This window comes from Crocodylus siamensis, chromosome 1 (genome assembly GCF_052110815.1).
Source record: "Crocodylus siamensis isolate JL-2025a chromosome 1, ASM5211081v1, whole genome shotgun sequence".
In the NCBI taxonomy this organism is placed as follows: domain Eukaryota; kingdom Metazoa; phylum Chordata; order Crocodylia; family Crocodylidae; genus Crocodylus; species Crocodylus siamensis.
Window position 1 is genome coordinate 341137777 of NC_143395.1, and position 20402 is coordinate 341158178.

At 46.1% G+C, this 20402-nt stretch overlaps 1 protein-coding gene across 4 annotated transcripts in view; it reads right to left on the reverse strand.

Annotated features, from left to right (window-relative positions):
- UCHL3 (ubiquitin C-terminal hydrolase L3) overlaps positions 1-18130 on the reverse strand; it is a 66411-nt gene extending 48281 nt beyond the window's left edge. The window contains exons 1-2 of one of the 4 annotated variants that reach the window (XM_090024269.1): positions 18066-18130; positions 4571-4699 (exon numbers count right to left, since the gene is read on the reverse strand). In XM_090024269.1, coding sequence (XP_089880395.1) covers positions 4571-4645 — 75 coding nt within the window. In that variant the 5' untranslated portion in view covers positions 4646-4699; positions 18066-18130. Of the gene's footprint in view, positions 1-4570; positions 5290-6666; positions 6689-11591; positions 12289-18065 lie in introns of those variants that run through there. The other 3 variants (XM_090024261.1, XM_090024277.1, XM_090024251.1) reach the window with 3 other exon arrangements.
- Between the last annotated feature and the right edge of the window lie 2272 nt (positions 18131-20402).

Consider the following 20402-nt stretch of genomic DNA (forward strand, 5'->3'; position numbering starts at 1 on the left):
GTAAAAACAGAGCAGCTCAAGGGAAAAAAAAAAAGTTCTGCATACGTTTCATGCGGATACAGGTATGTGGGTTCTCTAGATACCTAGGCTCTAGTTTTCTAAAACAATGAAAAAATTAAAATGAAAAATATTTTCTAGAATGAAAACAACATCTAAAAGATAGTCTTCCTAGGACTTGTGTCCCAATGTAGTGGCTTGGCAAGTCTGTGGATAATCAAACTAGCTGTAAGCAGTGACTAATCCAAGATAACTTACTTGAAAAGTACTTGACTAACTGATATATTCTGCCTGTGCTGTTATTCTTCTCACACTCAATAAATCATGCATCAGGGCAGTAAACACTTGCATAGCATCCTCTGACCACCTTCACCTCCTTACACCAGAGGACCCTGCCATGCCTTCTCCACCTCTTTTGAAGCCCTCATTTTAAAAACTCACAACCACGCACCTGTTCCATTTTGCATCCCATGCCATTCAGGCCTAAACTAGGAATTTTAACTGCTTGAAGACATTAAAAATCAAAACTAAACCAAAATGCACTTTACCAGAAGTAGCAGCACATTACTTTGACCAGGCTCCACACTATCCGTATAGATTGGGCGCTTCAGTGGAGCTTTTTGGCACTCTTTGCCAAAGCCGATTCAATCAGCTATTAGATAAAAGCACCCAAAAAGCCCTGCAGAAGCACCCAATCTATACAGACGTTGGACGAGCTGGGTCCATCTAACATGCTGCCTCTTCTGGGCATGCACTGGGTTTAGCTTGGGGCAGGTGGAGTTTAAAATGTGATTTCTGTTTGTTTAACATCTGCAAGCAGCCTAAGAGACATTTTCCATCTCACTGAGTAGTAAATGCAGTGTGCCTTCATATTCATTGGTTCAACAAGTAGTAATCTAGCCTTACTTCCACATTTTAGTTTAGAGAAGACCTTACTTGATCCTTGCTTTTTTGTGTGCACGGTCCTTTATTTTGGGAAAGTGACCATGGCTGTTTTTCTAGCTATTGTCTCTTTGAGACTCCAAATAAGCCAAATAATAGCCAAAGAACTTTTTGCAATACATTAATTTTAAATGAGAAAGATTCACTTGGATCCTTTGAATATCCAGTTTAGACCACTGCCTCATTGTATAAATATGTTAAGTGTTACTGAAACATCCCAAATAACACCAAAAAGAAAAAAAAGCACTGACAAAAGTATGTGGTTATGATCTCAGAGTTTTATATGAATAATCCTGCTCATAATTCAAGTAATCTAAAAAGTACTTCTTAGAGTTCCTGTTCAAACATCTTCCTCAAAGGGCAAATCTTATCACTTTTTGATTGAAAGATGAATGTTACAAAACTAAGTTCAGTCTCAAATTTTCCTCTCCTTTTTCTCCCTTATCTCCAGTTATTTAAAATGCCTGGGCAAGGGAAGCTGTACCTTATTGTGACCAAAAAAAGACATGTCTATGTATAATATTCTTATTCAATTTTATTAAATGATGATTGCATCATTGAATGCCTCAGTGTATAGCAAGTTGGCATGCAACCACAAGTTTCTGAAATATATACCATCCACTTAGGAGAAACTGCTGACTGAAGTCATTAGAATTAACATCTGGGCTTCAGAAAAAACAGTGAGAAGCAGGGTGCCTGTGCTGGAAAAACAGTTCGACTAAGCTTATCAGCTGGGAGGAGAAAGAGAAAAATGGAAAAGTTACCAAACAAGAGAATGAAGTTGAAAGAGCAGAGGGGTTTATAAAGGCTAAGTACGCTGGGACAGAAAAAAAAAGAGTAAAGCAACATGCTTTCATAAAAAGCAGACCTTTGTCAGAGAAGGAAAGAAACTGGCTGCAGAAGACAGTGATTTATGAAGCCAAAAGAGAAGGGCTACTGAGACGGGGAAGTCCCAGATCTCCTAGAAGACTCTAATCAATCTCCAAATACTGAAGACTTGCGTCAATCCAGACCAAGAGCAAAGGATCCATCTAGTTCAGGGGTGGGCAATTATTTTGGGCAGAGCACCACTTACTGAGTTTCAGCAAGCCATCAAGGGCCGTATGACAGGCAGCCCCGGGCAAATTAATATTAATTTTCTAAATTTTTTAGGGGCTCCGCAGGCCGGATACAATCTGGCCCCCAGGCTGCAGTTTGCCCACCCCTGAACTAGCTGCATGAAAGGACCCAAATACAGCTGTCTGGCAAGTGTCCACCACAGGGAGTTCTGACAGAGATGAAACAGCAGAGGTCAACAAAAAGTTTTCCCTCCAATCTGAACTTCTACAGCTTCATTAAAACATTATTGTCTATAATTTTATGGGAGGATTTTTATACAGCAGGCATAAAGTAGCCACCTCTCATGCAATCAAGATGTGTATACCTTTTTTCTAAGCGCAAATATCTCCTCAAACATGCAGTTGCATAACGTGCATGCAATATCTTGAATTATACAAATTTAAGGGTCTTTTAAAAGTTAATGTTGAATATTTCAAAATTGTCTAACACACGTGCTGAGCAGGGGTGCACCAGAAGAGATTTTGGGTGCTAATACCAATTTTTAAGGAGACATATCAGCCAATACCAACTTGATTTCTGATACAGCTGCGTGCAGCTGGTAAGTCTACTGTGGTGGACAGGGAGAGGGGAAGAAAGAGGTGTGGGAGGCCACATCAAGGCCCCTGTGGTGAGGGAGGGAGTGAAGCTGGGGCAGGGGTGGCTCCCACCATAGTGTGGAGGGCACGTGTGTCCTCGGATCTGTGTGAGGTGGGGCAGGGTGGGAGGGGCTAGGCCATACTGTGCTCAAGGTGGGTTGCAGTGTGCTGGGAGGAGGGCTATGGGGGGTGGCACACTAAAATTTTACCATAGCCCCCTCCCAGTGCTGCTGCCGCCCAGTACGCAGCTTGGCTCAGCCCCTGCCCCACAACATGCTGGGAAGAGCCCAGCACTGCCCTAGCCCCAGCCCCAGCCCACCCCACCCTCTCCCTCCCCCACAGATCCAGGAGCACACACCCCACCATGCCCTCCCAGGCTGCATGCTGGAGTGGGAGCCACTCCACCCCCATGCTGCCCAGATGAGCCATGGCTCCATCCCACGCCCTGTCCCACGCAGGCAATGCCTGCCCCAGCCCCACTCCCACTCTCACCACAGGGGGCATTTATCAGCTCCCTATGCCCCATCATTCCCCCCTTATCTTCCACCACAACAGACTTATCAGCTGCATCTAGCTCTCCAAGCTGCCATGCCACCTGCATGCCGTGCTGCGGCTGCATGCATGCATGGACATTTATCGGCCAAATCAGGCTAATTTCCGATGCAATCAATTTTCTTGGTGCCAATTCAATGTCGTACGGATGTATTGGTGCACCTCTAATACTGAATAGCTAATATGCAGACCTGAATGCAAGCTATTGGTGCTGAGAAAGATGTACCATTTAGCTGGAGAAAGGGACCTAATTTTCTCCCCCCTTGCAAAGTGGTTATCAACCTGTTTTGGAGTCAGGCATAGGTGGCTGAAGGCCACGATAATGGGGCTTAGGTCCCATAAACTAGGCCAGTGACAGCAGCAGCACCACCACCACGCCAGTGCCACACCCAGTGCCCCCCCCCTCCCCGTGCTCCTCTGCTGCCGCACATACAGCACCAGTGCACCCTGACCCTGGAACGGCCCTGCAGGAGGGAGGGGTAGGGTCAGGCAGGCACACTCCACACCTCCTAGACCCTCAACTAATATTTTTTTTAGTACAGCTTATGGAGTCAGGGCACCCCACCCAGCTTTTCTGAATTTGGTGGCACCCCAGTTAAGAACCACTGTTTCGCCTGTCTTCCCCAAGCTCCTCTCATAAACAGAGGTCCACCTGGCCTCACATACCTCTGCTCCCAAAAGATGCTATTTAGGGTTGGACCAGGAAAGCCTGTGGCATGATACAACTCATTTGCCTTTATGTTTTACTGGAGGACCCTTACATGAGGCAAGAAAGCATGTGCCCCATAGCCCTTCCAGATCTGGCTCTGCATGAAGTAAGCAGGGCACTTCTACCTGGCTATGGCAGGGGCCCCCCACTCCTAAGGAAGTCTCCACAGCATCCCAGTTGAGAGTCACTGCCCTAAACCATTCAAGAAACCCATCTCTTTCAAAAAAGAAAAGAAAGCTACACTGAAGTTAGTGGCCTCACTAGGAAAAAGGATAAAGTTTGGTTTGCAGCACAATATTACAAATTCAAAAATGTGGCTATCTACTAATTTCATACTTCCCACATCCCACCCTATTTCTGTGCATTGCCCCAAGTGTAGCAACTGTTGTTGATAGTAACAACAACAGTTCTATTAATGTGACTCTTAAAATCCTGTTCCCTACTAGTGAAAGATGTGAATCAGATTTCGTCAATACATATTTACAACAGTATTAACAAGCTTTTTTTCCTTTTTGAAAAAAGCATAAAACCTTTTTGCATAGCCCTGAACAAGTTTCAAGTTTCATTTTGCTTTAACTATATCAATAAGGTTCAGAATTGTGGCTTTCATGTTTGGTATGATAAGACACTGACTGATCCACTGACTTTGAATTACTGAATATCAATAAATATTTACCTTTTCTGTTATTGGGAAGAGAAGTAATACTGCACAGACCGGTCTTGGCACCATGCTAAGAAGTTCTGGCTCCATACCATACACGTCTACAAATTGCCAGTCAGGATGTATACCTAACTGTTTCAGAAACTGAGAAAGAAAAATGCATAGCATTAAGATGATTATGTTATAAATTAACCTTTTAGGCTCATTATACGTTATGTAGGAAATAAATATACTGTGATAGCAATTTTCATTGTGTGCAGATCAAAGTAGGAGGGCAATAAAGGGAAGTAAATATGTTTTGATTTTAATGAACAAACTGGGTAAGTACAATGCTAATGAAGATAAAATAAAAAGACCATAAACAATTGTAAATATATTTAAGCAGCTGCAGGAAGGGGAAAAAAAAAGTGGAAATCTGTCTGTAGCTTGTCCAAGATTTTCAAGTCAACAATTTTGTAAGATGTGCTTTTGTGAAAGAAATCCCAAAAACTTGCCCCTCCAAGACATGAACAGTTTAAACTGATTAAAATTATATGCATGTATTTACAAAATGCATTTGCCCCCGCCAAGTATTGCTCAGAAGTATACCATGTCCTATATTAAACATAGCCTCAGACTTAATTTGAGAAGTGTATAATGTTCTGGAACCTCTTAATAGATTAAATCAAAGTTTGAGCATTTTACAGTGAGTACATCAGCTGTTCTCAACTTAATGAGACTCAGAAAATACCAGCTCTTACCTTTCACTCACTTGTATATGGAAAAATGGAGCATTTCTTCCATTGCAAGGAACTCAGAAAGACCACAGCAGGTCAGAATACTTTTGACACTATACATTCCCATTTCAAATCTCTGGGTGTATCTGCAGAATCACATGCAGGTATTTGCACACCTAACTGCTAATATTGAGTGGCACCCTGGTTGAGAATTACTGGAGTATACACCATGGATGTTCTTTGGCAAGAAGAGGGGTGTTTAAGTGACATGGACTATGTAGTTTTCAGCTGGTTTCTTTCAAGTTGTTCATTAGATTCTAGATCACTTATGTTGCTGTAACAACCTTCCCTATGTTACACCAAAAAAAGGGGTTTGGATCCTCCATTACTATCATCTAGCCACTAAAAAGAGAGAGGGTGGCACACTGTAATTCTCTTTGACAGGGATTCTGACTCTCCAGTTGAAAACCCATGTTCTAAGATGACTCTTTCTGAATAATGTTTTTCTCACTGAAGTTGCTCTTCATTTACACAGCCATCTGTTCCTCTGCTTCAATGGTGGAGTTAAGAGCTGCACGCTTTAAAAGATTTTTGAAGCTTCATTTTCACTGCACTTGACTAAAGTCACCATCAGAAATGCTCCTGCAAATTTGATTGGGTCAGTTCAGAGATTACAGATATGAAGACATACTGATGCTGTTCTTCCATAGATTCTAAGAACAGCATATCAATTAGTTTATATCCTATCATAAATACTTTATCTCATATCTGAGACCACATTTTCTACCATCTAAAAATAGTTTATGTTAGCAAACTTAGGATTTGACAACTTTATGGATTTTCCACGTAGGTTACTCATTTCATACCTTCCTATCATGTTTAGAAAACCCCTAGCCTACATAAGAATCCCATCCACCTGACTGGGATTCATACAAGATAAGGAACGGTGAAGAATATTAATAAACTACTGCAGATACTATTTCCCCGCCCTCCCTCACCAATGCAAAACAGCTAGTGTACTTTAATTAGTAAAGTGACAAACTATAATTTACAGCTACCGTTTTGGAAAACCTCACACAGTCTTTTTAAACATTTTCTGCACCTGTGCCACCTTACAGTACAACATGCAAAATCAAGCATAATTGAGGATGGCCAGATTCAGAGTTTGAAGGGAGGTATAAGAACTCAAGAAAAAAAAATTTTAAGTACAAAATGATGACTTTGTGAACTGAATTCTTAATGTATATACCCACAAAGACATTTGAAGAAATAAGCAAATACAGCTGACAAAGTTAACTTATCTCTTGGAGCTTTGAAAGTTTGATCCTGGAGTATCCTAATATAAGTTGTTTCCTTCCCAAAAAAGACAATTTTTGAACACTTTCATCCACTCACAGTATCTAGCAATATGTACTATTATCATCACCACAAATCTGGAGGAGAAAAAAAATACTTTCAGATATTCATAAAGGCAAAAATATGGTGCTCAAGAACACTAAGCTTTACTCACGACAAGTCCCTCTAGTCACTTGAGTAAGATTTTATTTCTAAAACAAGAAGTATTTATGGCAGAACATACTGACAATGCCATAAATTAAGCTTTTGGTTCTACACCACCCTTTAAATTTCACCCAAACTAGGACTAGGACTTTAACATTAACTTTTAGTAAAATGGGATTAAAAAGGACAAAATGTAAAGTTCCGGTGGAAAAAGTTCCAAAGGAAAAGCTACAGAATTTTACGTTGTGTTTCTAACCCTGCATGAAGTTCTGGAGATATTCTTCACTTAATGACCTGAACAAATACATTCTATATTAATACAGAAGCGTTTCAGTGCTCTCATGCAGCTGATGAGCATTAAAAAAAGGAGACTGGTCAGTTTTCTCAGACATCACTCAGAATTCCCTGGACAGCAGGAAAACTGACAAGAGATGCCCATTTTTGTATTTGGGAACACTAGACCATTAATAGCAATACACATGGGAGGTAACTGCTTGGAAGAAACCCAAGTCAAAGATAGAAGTGTGAGTAGAAGCCTAGGGAAATACCATCTCTTTCACTCAAGGTCCATACCAGTGCAAAAAACCAGAAAGGCAAGAGTAAAAGAGGAGCCAATTTAACAGCAAAAGAAGTTTTTATTATTTCCATTATCTTAATACCAAGGACCCTTAAAGGACCAGGATCTCATGCCTTTTGGCACAGTGTAGGCACAGAACAGCTTGATCTCTACCTCAAATAACTTATCACCTAAGTAGGAGATGCGAGATGGGAGTACAAGGAAACAAAGAAACAATACAGGCAATACTGCCATGACAGGCAGTGGTCATAGCACACCAGCAGCTTAAAGGGTTTTTTGGCATCGACTATACAAAGACAAAATAGAACTTAGAGGCAAGGTAGCTTTATGGATGTTAAGCGAGAACACTTCCCAACCAGGAAGGAAGACATGACAAAAGGTGCTTCTTAGAAAATTTAGTAAGCGGCAGAAGGAGACTAGCATCTTGGTCAATTGTGGCTTCAGAATAAGTGAGAGATGACAGCCACAAAGACCTAGAAAATGAGACAACTGGTTTATTACTAATGTGATACAGAAGGGGAAGCCAGGTGAGAAACTCAAAAGAAATGAACATGATCAAAATCACAGGCTAAAAGTGATCTTCACAGAAATATCTGATACAAGAAGAAAAAGATTACATGCATCATGGTCACATACAGACATTTAATTTCTACTGGGAGAGTTGCTACTTTCCACTAGAAACCATGATTGTACACTTTCAGGATTTTTCTCCCAGAGTGAAAATAGCTGCTCCAGAAAAAAAAATAAAAACAAGAGACATAGACATTAGGGCTGGAAGGGACCTTGGAAGATCATCAAGTCCAGTCCCCTGCCCCAGGAGCAGGAAGTCAGCTGGGGTCATAGGATCCCAAGGAAAACCAAGGTTAAATTATTCCTGGGAAGGTTTCTCCCACAAAAATCAAGCCTTCTGAGAGAAGCTTGCAGCACAGTCCTTCAGTGTGCCAGCATGCTTTGATTTTGGTCTACTTCACCCCTTCCCTGGGGAGACAGTGTCACTCAGTCTGGGCTGTATTCTTCCAGCTGAGCAGGGAGCAGAGTATGCCCCCCTGAATGCTTCAATCCCCATGCTGTGCTCCAGGTCTGAAACGAGACGCAGGTTGGGTCAAATAATTAAGGTTGACCTGTGTCATGTGCCTTCAGGCAGATTGAGGAGCCTGCAGAGCACACTGAGATGTGTACACAAGAGCCCCCTGATTACTCTGTCAGTGCTGCAGTCTCTCATGGAACATCTGAACAATGCTCTTCAGGTAAGCTTTTTTCCAGGAAAACAAACCCAGAATTGATCCAGAAATCATCTGAACATGTGTATGACAGGGCACACAAGATTTTTAGCTATGCATACAGAAGGTCCCATATATCTTACATGTTATGGAGGAGGAAGAGAAACAGAGAGAAAAGTTGTTATGCAATCAAGAGCGGTAACAGTTTTGACTCAGTAACTTGTTAAGTTGTCTGAACACTACATTCAAATTACAGCTGAGGGAATAGGCACGTTTTATTGGGTTCTTTATTGGCAAATCTCAGATACCAATCAAAGATAGCAGCTTGAGGTGCAGTCAGTTATCCACTAAGAACTGAACTGGAACAAACCACCTGCACATAAACCAAGCCATTATTTTTAATGGAAAATCACAGTGTAGGAAGACAAAGAAGCCACTAGCAGGCAGCAAAGGGTAGAATTAAGGACTCACCTGACTGGCAGCAGGCTGAGCTAGAGCTTTACAGCCACCTGAGCTAACCAGGGAGTCCACCCCTGGGGAGCCATGAAGTAAGAAGCTCCTGGTAGTAAAGCAGCAGGGGTCCTGAGTTCAGGAAGAAAGCCACTCGGCAACACAGGGAATAAAGGAAGGTACCTGGGGCATAGCAGGGCTTGATTATACTGGCAGGCAGCCCTGGTTTACGTTAAGCCTTAGAGGAGGCTTGAATACCTGTCAGAGGGCAGGTGCTCACTGTTAAGTTATAAGAGCAGTTTAGCCTGGAGCCCTGCAAGGGCAAGCAAGGCTCACCTAGAGAGAGCCAGCAGCCCAGAAGGGGCTGAATGGGATCGGCAGGGTCCAGCAATCCAGTGAATGGCCAAGAGTTGGGTAGTGGGACAAGCAGGGTCCCGACACCCAAAGAGGGGCTGAGAGCTCTGAGGGCCAAGAGGAGCCAAAGGAGGGACCAGGTCTCACAGCCGAAAGGGAAGTCAATTAAGGGGTCAAGGAATCCAGCAGCCTAGGGAGGAGCTGAGTAAGGGACTGAGGGGACTGGAGACATGGGGCTGTGCAGGACACCGAGCGATCTGAGGGTCCAGAGGAAGGTCACGTGACTGTAAGCATATGACAACAAGAATGTCTATCAGAATGCCAACTGCAAGGCTTGGGGCATGGTGTGGGGGATGTACACAGCCACGTAATTAGCCCTTAAGGTTACAGGTGCCTTGCAGAGACATGGTCAAGTTGAGAGAGCCTGTTTGAGCCTGAGGGAATAGCTGAGACTAGCAGGGGAACCCCACTGGAGATTTGGTAGGACTGAGGCTTACTAAGGCCCATGGGCAGCCTATTTTATTCAGCTTTTAACAAGATGAAGGTGTGGGGGGCGAGCAAATTGAGAGAGAGCAATAGTAGAGTCAGAGCTGAGCAAGGTGCATCATGTCCACCCCCTGGGTCTCAGACCTGCTACACACAATAAGCAACATATGCTTTTATGTTATAAACTTTTAGAGTAGAGACTGCAGCTTTTTGGTACAGTGATGCAGCATATTGGTATTCAAAGAATACTCAAGCAATTTGGCTCTACAATTCCATAGTGAAAAGCATCACGTACTTCTCTGTACATCTGGCAGGCTAACTCAGTTGCCTGTAAGCAGTTGCTTTACTTTCTTGTTCAATAAACAAGCAATCTTCCTTTATCAGCTTCTTCTAGAACAGGCACAAGTAGCCAACTCAGTCTTCACAAGTCATTGCTCATAGCACATTATTACATGTACTTAAAAATAATACAGATGAACTACAGGTAAGCAGTCATTTTAGGATACAAGCGTCTCTTCAACTTCAGGAATATCCAAGTAAAATTAACAATTCATACTTGTGATTAATGCCTATTGGTGAAGCTGCCCAAGCTCCTTTGAAAAAACACAAATATCATAACAGTAGATACTTGGCTAAAGCCTTATTTTCAAAAAGCTAGTAATTTTTGTTTTGGAGTCCAGCTGGAGATGCCCTAAAAGCTCTCTAAAGTTGGGCACTAAAATCATTAGATTTACATTTTACTAAGGTCAACTGTAACCCAGCCACTACAGTAGCATTATAAATCCAGATTACTTCAGTAGCATTAAAGCACCATCTAATTTCGTGCCCTTGCTTATACTAACTTTCCCACTTTAAGTACCACTGGTTCAACTCCACCGATCATGCAAGCAATCACAGTAGGCAAAGCACCAACATTAGCCACTCTGGGTGTATCTACACATGCAATTAATGCAATGCAATAAACTCCAGCACATACCACACCAGAGTTCATTGCCCTTGGGTGCCAAGTTTGCACAAGCACCCAGGACTGCAATACACTGATCTGGATTGGAGTAGCCCTAGCTGGCAGGGAACACAAGGGGTCAGCCTGCCAACCAGGGGCTGCTCCAACTTGGCTCAATGAGCTGCAGAGGGGCTGACTAGGACACAAAGGTGCTTCAGTGCGGGGATTGCCAGTGTGGGGCTAACCGGCAGACAACCTCCACACTGAAGTATGCTCATGCTTTAGCCAGCCCCATTGTCATCTGCAAGTGTGTTGCTGTGCACTAAAGAACACTGCCATAGAATAGTATTTGTGTTTACAAGTACTAACTTATGGCAGAGTTAATTCATTTCCTGTGGCCTAACAGGGGCAGATGTGTAGACACTAAAACTTTACTGCGGAGCTAATTAGGCAGCTCTGCAATACGAGTCTCATGTAGATATGCCCCCTGTCACCAAAATCATCCGAGTTCCCCAGATTAGCACTCCCCATCAATTATGATACTATGTATTATGCTTCTTCACCAACCACATCATTTTAAGTCCACCATAAAAAGTCAGCAAGGCCCATAGTCTGGAGTGTTTTTTTTTTAATCTCTTTTAAAGAATTCAGAATAATCAGAGCATTTGATAGTTTAAACACACAACATTTCAGAGAGAATTCATAAAAAATATTCATTAGGAGCATGCTCCATTTACTATTTAAAGAATGTTAAAATACACAATAGAGAAGAACTGAGAAAACTACCAACCTCCCACTTGCATCAGCAATTCAAAAGAGTTTCACAACAGAATACTTCCACTTCCAGTTGTACCAGCTTCACCACTGTCAGAAACAGCATTACTAGCTCTAAAAAAAAAAAGTTAGGAGCTCTTTGTTTCTTCATGAAGAGCTACTTCTGGAATCTGTCAGACATTCAAAACTAACAGTGAGCATGCAGAGGCAAGCTACATCAGATCAGATCCCAGTCGTCTTTCCGCCTGTTTTGTGAAAGAAAGCAAAGCATGTGGAAATCTTTTTTCAGCAACTAACTGAAAATGATTACTTCATACTGTGGGAATTTAAGGAACACAAGGACAGCAGATTAGTTCCTTACCTGTCTCCCATCCCAATGTACTAGCGGGTTGGAGAGCTGCAAGATCTATCTAACCTCTAGACAGTTTCAGCAACTTTTTCAGTGAACACAATTTACAGCAGCCCTGAGGCTGTTCTATTCTGAATCTTGGAATCACCACTGTGGCTGAGACGAAGGTTATGGCATGAAGTTAATATATAGCTATTTCTTACCATCTTTCCCCAATGATCTAGGCCAGGGGTTTCAAACATACAGTCCACAGAACTGCCATCTCGCACACAAGGCTCCTGAAAGGCCTGGGATTTGGGATAGGACCTACCACTGAATTTCAAAGGACAAAGCCCCACTGAGGATGCGCTGGTGGCAGCAAGAGCTAATGACAGCTGTGTTAACTCCCATGGCTCCCTGACACCGCCCACCCCAGTGCCAGAAGCAGATCAAGATCTGGCCTGTGAGGACTCCCATGCTACCCGATCTGACCAGACTCTTTATAAGTTGTTTCAAGGACTCTCTAAACTTCACTGTTAAAAACATGCCATAGTTAAATATACTATATTTTCAGACTGGATCTGTCTTCGTTCAACTTGGAACCAATGGAACGTGTTCCATCTTTGTCCGCTAGATGTGAAGTACCTAGAGCTTAGTGCCTTCAAGTATCAAGATCTAGAAGTAGACAAAATAAAAAGTAGTCCTCAATGGACTCCATATTTATGCTTCCTCTTGATCACCCTTTCCAGCTCTATCAACCTTGAAGTCTTAGCTGATCAAGACACAGCTTCAATTTTGCCTACCCACAAGGCTGTTGACTAAGGTACTCTCTAGGGAAGGGGGGAGATGTAGGTTAGACCTTTGGCTAATGTTACCACTCTGCTTTTATAAAATGTGGTCATTAAAACTATGAAACTTCCTCTTCTGGTTCACATCATTTGATGCAAAAGTGGCCAATCTTTTATACACAGGGGAATAACCTTGGTTCTTATGTGTACAAGGGAATTTGGGACTCTGAATCCCAGTCTCTCACAGCTGCCTCGCTACCTGAGAATGAAGACAGGTAGGATTTCAGATAAACTCCCTCTGGCATTTTCCCACTGGATGACATACCATCCAAATCAATCTGCTGGCTGTTGTGAAACCATGCATTTTATAGGGAAATCAGACACTTATCTTTGGATTATGAATTCATCCTCAACATCAAGGTCCTAAAAGTAGGCACGGTAATGATAAATCTTATCATGCCAAAGTTCCTTTGGGGCAGCACCTTTTATTCCTTACATTTTCCAGCTGTGAATGTGGAACAAGCAATATTTTCCCCATTTTAAAATGTGTGTTCCAAAGATAAATGTATTTAAGATTTGAAGGTTTTTCAGCAATTCCTAAGATCTTCAGAAGCTCCTCTGGAAATCCATTCCATTGCTGGATCCTCTTGACCAAAAATGCTTTGTACCCAACTCTTTGGCTGTCACAGAAGAATTCAGAGATTGAAACTTGGTCCTTTAAAACAGATGGGGCTTCACCCATTAGTTGCTTTGGAAATTAGGACCAAAAAACCTCAAACTTGCACTGGAAAGGGATCAGAAAAAAAATGAGCACATGCAGATGAATGTCTGAAACTAAGCAGATGCAGTCTGTACTGGGTGGAGTTTATATATAACCTGCACATTCACCTTCAGATGCACTGAATTAAAGTAGTATAGCCTCAACGTATCCAAAAGAAAAGGGCAGTTTCACCTGCTGCTTTCTGGCAAAGAAAGTACTTTTAAGTACCAAGACTATCCTGTTCCTCATTAATCTTGGAGGACCAAAACAAGAAACTCATGCCACAGTGATGAATGGGGCCATAAGCCTTAAAAGAGTGGCAGCATCTCACATAATTCTTTAGAATAAGAACTTCTTCTGAACCCTTCTAATCAATATAATCTGAACATTGCCTTGCCTCAACTAGAACCTGCTGTTCTTCATGACAAAAAAAAAATTCTTGTAAACACTAACTTCTTAGTAGTGGCAGTGGCTGCATCACTAAAAAAAATCAGACACACAGATGTGTCATTAGAATACAATTTATAGATAAGTACAAAGCACCTTGCTGGAACATGTGGAGCGACAGTAGCATTGAGCAATGTAATCTTGTGACATCATGTTAAGTGGGTTAGCAGTATTTTATGACCCACTGCATCAGACTTCTGATATGTCCAGCACCATAAGCCCTGTGACAGGCCATGCTGAATCATACCTGTGAAGTATAACACTGAAGATATCAAGTGACTCATTTCTATTTCAGAAAGCTTCAAAATAAAAAAAAAAAATTCTTACCATCTGCTCTCTTGTGTTAAATCAACTCTGTGAGTGTAAAGAACAAGATTACAAATGGGATGTAGAACAGGAATGTCCTAGCACTACTAGGTAGCTGTACTACTTTCTCCGTCCCAGCCAAAAAAAAAATTGCACAGAAACCTGCTCACAGGGAGAAAGTCTGAAATTGTTGTGCGTAAATTCTATAAGATAAAGCCAAAATCCCGCAGTCTACAACCATGATATTTTCTGCATTTTCAGAACAGGTGGTGCATTCAAAAGCTCGTCTGTGTCCAGTACTGTATTCAGTTTGGGGTCTCCACTATAGAAAGGATGTGGAAGTTGGAGAGATTCCAATGGAAGGCAATGAAAATGGTTAGGGAGCAGCAGCACATGACTTCTGAGAAGAGGCTGAGGGAACAGGGCTCATTTAGTCTGTAGAAGAGAAGACTGAGAGGGGATTTGACAGCAGCCTTCAAGCACCTAAAGGGAGGTTCCAAAGAGGATGGAGCCAGACTGTTCTCAGTGGTGGCAGATGACATAACAAGGAGCAATGGTCTCAACTTGAAGCAAGAGATGTGAGAGAATTTTCCCTAATATCCAACCTAAACAAGGAGGTTGGTAAAGCATTGGAACAGGTTACCTAGAGAGATGGTGGAATCTCCATGCTTGGAGGTTTTTAAGTCCTGGCTTGACAAAGCCCTGGCTGGAATGATCTAGTTGGTGATGGTCCTGCTTTGAGCAGGGGTTGGACTAGACGGTCTCCTGAGGTCCCTTTCAACCTCAATTTTCCATGATTCTGACATGTTCTGTAACATTTTCTGAAAGCTTTTGAATTTACATCACAGAATACAGGCTTGTGTTTCAGATTTATAATACACTTCAAGGAACATTTTAAAATAAACTTTAACAAAAAGTCCTTTCCAAGTAAGAAGTACATATGCTTGTAGAAGAGACCTACCCTGCTTATAACAAAAAAAAAATCCCACAACTGAGTTTAAAATACCTAAGCTATATAGTTTTGTTCTAAACTCATGTTGAATCTCCTCGAAGGAAGCTCAAGTTTAGAGATATTCCCATTGCTTACATGAAAGACGTTGTACAGAAAAATCATTAAATTTTACTCGCCCCATCAAGCAAGCAAAAAAAAAAAAAAAAACCAACACAACCTAGCATAGTTCTGATATTTAGAAAAGGAAATCAGCTTTCCCTCAGTTTTATTTAATGGCTAATTAAAGCTCAGTAGGGGCATCTACATATGTGCTTTACTGCAAAGTTTACCCATTAGCTCTTCAGCAAAGCATTACTGTTCACACATGTGACAACGCATGTGTAAATGGTGAGCAGGTCTGACTGGGTCACAAAGGTGCTACAGCATGGGTGCTGCTTGCTAGCTAACCCTGCACTATAGCACCCACGTGCCCCAGCCAGCTGCAACACATTGAGCCAGAGCAGAGCAGACCTGGGCTGACAGGCTGACCCCCTGGACCTCCTACCAGCTGGGGCAAAGCTACCCCAGCTTAATGTGCTGAGGTCCTGGGTGCACATGTAAACGCTGTACAGAGGAACAATAAACTCTGGTGCAAACTGTACCAGAATGTATTCAGGCACACTACAGGCATTTATACACATATTTTTTCAACTGAAAACGCATACATTTCAACTGAAAAAACTATTTTTAATTAGGCTCTTGCACTTCACTGGAAGTGTTTGCATGAGAACTGCTGCATTATTCAAGTTAGCAAAACCAAAAGCTGAGAAAATGATCTAGTAATTACCTTCCCTGTCCTACATACTCTGAAGAATTCACCTCATGACTGATTACCATATTGTCTCATATACACACATCCCATAAAACAATACACAACTTGATTTTGAAAGGTAAAATAAAAGTGTCAAAGTTATGGCTGCATACAGCCTGTTGGGCACTGTAGTAACATAGCTTCCCCTTCTCCCTGATGACTGCCACATCACACCCCTTTTTGCACAGAGCAGGGACAGGCCTACTCTTCAGCTGATTCACTTTCCCTTTCCTACTCAGCCAAAGATATTAAGTGAGCCATTAAGTCAATTGACTCCATCAGCTGTCTGAACAGTAACACTGCTGCTGATGCACTGGAGCAGGAATCAAAGCAGAAAATCAGCTTCCCTGCTTAATAATACAGACACCCCAATTTGGCTCCTGGTTTTGAGAAGGGGTGCATGTTGTATGTGAGACTATAGGGTAATCTCTGAACCAGACCCCCCATGCAAAGGAAGAAAGCCTGTTAAGAGTTCCAACACAAGCATCTTGAGGGCAGGCAAAATATTTCACAGAATAATTTAGTTTTAACAACCCACTAGTTTTAAAAAAAAGTGATCCTCAGGGGTGGACCCAGAGAGGATGCAATGATGTAGCTGCACCCCCAACTTCCTTTCTGGATTGGGGCACAGACTGGGAGCTTCCAAGGACTTTTCTAAAGCCCTGGAGCAGGTGAAAATCCCTTGCCCCTTTCCCTTGCCTATCCCTGCCCCATCCCCACCCATCACTTGTCACTCCTCTCCCTTTGTCCCAGGGGCAGAAGCTTCAGAGCTGCTTTTGCCCTTCCCTGCCAGCTTGGGCAGGGGGTAGGCTCAACTGGGGCTAGGGACAGAGGCATTGGCATAGTGGGAGAGTAGTTTCCCCCTCCCTGCCTGGTCCCCCAGCAGGGAAGCAGGCACAGGACGGAGGAACCCCTTGCCTGTTGCCACTGCCACTCCCTATCCCCAGCTCTTACACAGCCTGGCTGGGGTGGGGCACAAGCAGCGCTGGAGCATCACCACCCCTGGACAGCAGGGAAGGCAGCAGGCAGGAAATGGGACAGGTCTGAGCACCCAGGAGAAGGGAGGGGAGATTTTCACCTGCTTTAGGGACATAAAATGCTTCCCAAGGCTCCTGGGGCACCAGCAGCAGTGACAGGGGGTGGAGGGGGGGAAAGGAGGCTGGGAGCTGGTAGTGGTGGCTGCAGCCACCCCTGCAGTGAATTTAGAGCAGGACTATACACCTGAACTATCCAATTCACATCGAACCTCCTCAAAGGCAGCTTAAGACCCCAGCCAAGCCATCCTCTACATGCCATAAACTAAACTCTACTTATCCAATGACTGTTAACCCTGACAATCATAGCTAGCACCCTATCCTGCCACAGGTAAAGCCCAGGAACCAAAACAGTCAGTGTCCAGCTTCTGTGAAGCATTGACAATGTTTGCTCCGGAGGCTTTGGACAGTTGCAGAGGAAAGCAGAAATCCCCCAGTCTGTCCCAATCTGACCATGGGGCAAAACTCCTTCCTGACCCTGCAGAGGGCAACTGATGCAACCCTAAGCAGAGGGGCAAGCCCCAATAACCAGGAATCTCGTTTTAGGTCCTAGCAGGAGCTCTGGCCCAGCCTGGGCTGCAGCCAACCCCAAACACCTCTGAGGGAGGCTTAAAAGCACCCTGCCATGGAGCAAAAAGGGGGGCCACAACCAGCAGAGCTGCTTTTGCCCATCCCAGCCAGCCTGGGCAGAGCTGGACTCACCTGGGGCAGCAGCTTCCCTCCCCCTCCCTGCCCAGTCCCCGGGGGGAAGCAGCACAGGACCACCTTGCCCACTGCCACTCCCCGCCGCAGCCGGGCTGGGTGCTCACCCCACCCAGCCGGGCTGGGTCCAGCAGGGCCCAGACACGTAGGAACGCCCAGAGCAGACGCAGCAACTGCTCAAGACGAGTAGCGCCCGCCCAGGCTCCGGCACAGCCCGGTGGCGCAGGGGGGCGGCCCGGCCCGACCTGAGTCCCGCGCGCCGGCCGGAGCAGCCCCCGGCGGCGCCCCGTTACCTGCAGCGGCGGGCGGGCGGGGGTCCTCACCTGGTTCGTGACCTGCAAGAAACACAGAGCGACACCGTCTCAGCCATAGCCCCCCTCTTTCCCCCCCAGGGTCCCCGCGACGTCACCGCCCCCCTCCCAGCCCGCGGCCCCGGTGGTGACGCACGTCAGGGTTGGCCTCCAGCGGCAGCCACCGGTGCGGCTCCATGCTGCACTCGCTGATGCGCGTGGCCACTGTGCGCCGCCCCGCGACCCGGGACCGCACCACGACGTGCGGGGGTGGGGAGGGGCGGGGATTCCCTATTCTCAACCGCCTCCTGCCTTCACCCCGCCGTCTCCAGAGCTGCGACCAGGGACTCTGTTTTAGTGGGTGCAGAAGCGGCCCTGGGCAGGTGACCTGGGGATGAGAGCACGGCGCCTCCCCCCCCCACCCACAGCACATGGACTCTCCCAGGGGGGCAGGGGGCGGGCCGACGGCCGGACTGCCCCGCCCCCAGCCGCAGCGGCCGCCTCGAGCCCCGCTCGGCCCCGCCCCCCCGCAACGCGGAGGAGGGGGTCGCCCCGCCCCCCCCAAGCACGTTCGAACCCTCGGCCTGGCCTGTCCAGTGTGCGCCAACCCCTTCCCTTTGCACTGCGCATGCGCGCGCCCCAGCTGACAGCCCCCACCCCACACACACACATACACACCCACCCCTGTCCTGTGCCCGCCACCGGGGCCTGACTCTCTCCCCAGATCAGCCTGGGCCTGATCCGATCCGATCCCAAAGCAGCCTGATCTTGCCCCCCTCCTTCCCTCCCAGATCAGCCTGGCCTAATCCTGTCCCCCTCCTTCCTCCCGATCAGTCTGATCCTATTTTATCCTATTCTTTCCCCCCCAGATCAGCCTGATCCCTTCCCCCCCAGATCAACCTTGCCTGATCCTGTCCCCACTTCCCTTCCAGATCAACCTGGGCCTGATCCTGTATCTCCCACGTGCCTGACAGCACTACAACCCTTTCCACCCCCTCCCCTTTTTTTTTCACAGAACCGAGTGGAGCCTTCACTGCCCAGCTACCAGGGAGCTGGGGCACCCCCAGCTGTGGCCGGCGAGTCCTCCCCGTAGGTGCGCTGCACCCACCCGTGCCCCAGGGTGACTCTGCCCCCAGTCCAGGTAAACAAAGAGCGGCCGCAGTACCACTAGCAAGGCCAGCCGGACGGAGCAGCCTGCAGCAGGTGCTGCCCAGCTTCACAGCCAGGACACCCCCAAGCTGCCCAGAAGGGGTAGGTGTCCCGTGGTGCGAGTGTGAGGCAGGCCAGTAAGGGGGACCCTGCAGAGTGGAGAGTTGGGTACAGGACAGGCAGAGACTAGAGGGGAAGAGATGGTGTCGTAGTGGGGTACGGAGGCAGGCTAGGCACAGCTGGGGTAGACAGCCTGGAAACAGGGTGCCCAAAGGCAGAAAAGGTTGGGAGGGAAGTCCTGAGTAGGCTGTGGCTGGCTGGGAAGTGCACTTAGGAGTGGGGTGCAAACTCTGGTTTGGCCAGAGAATAGACAAGAACATGCTCCTTCACCCCATGGTGTTGGCCATTCGGCGGCGACGGGCTGCCCAGGGGGAGCCCCGGACTCAGGCTCTGGCCTTGGGTCCGGCTCGGTCCCTGCCCCAGCCCCGCTCTCAGTCCCACCCCCACGCACAGACCCTGGGTCCTTCTCACCAGCAGCTGCAGGCCCGGACCCAGCGTCCAGCTCACCTGCAGCTTCAGGCCCGGACCCAGGGTCCAGCTCGCCCACAGCCTCAGACCCAGGCCCAGGGCCTGGGTCCAGCTTGCACCCAGCCTTTGGCTCAGGCCCTGGGTCCAGCTTATCCCCAGGCCACAGCCCAGGCTCTGGCCTTGGGTCCAGCCCGCCCCCAGCCTCGTGCCCGAGCCCGGGCCCGGCAACAGGCCCAGGCTCGGGTATACCAACCACACCAGACCTTTGAGGGGCTCAGTGACCGGGTCTGCATCCAGCGGTACCGACTCACAGCAGATGCTATGTATCATTTGTGTGATCTGCTGCGGGGCAGCCTGGGAGCATCTCAGAATACCAACTTTGCACTCTCAGTCCCGGACAAGGTCAGTACTGCCCTTGCCATTCTGGCCTCCGGCTCTTTCCAGAGGTTTGCTGCTCAGACCACAGGTGTTGGCCAGTCCACAGCCTCTAGGGTTCTGGGCCAGTTCCTGGAGGCCCTTATCCCGCATACCCCAGACTACATCACCTTTCCCACGGACCCCAGCACCCAAGGACAAACCATGCGGGACTTTCTTGAGATCGCAAACATCCCCCAAGTCCTGGGTGCTGTGGATGGCACATACGTGAACATCAAGAAACCTGCGCAAGACTCCCACACGTTTGTGAACAGGCAC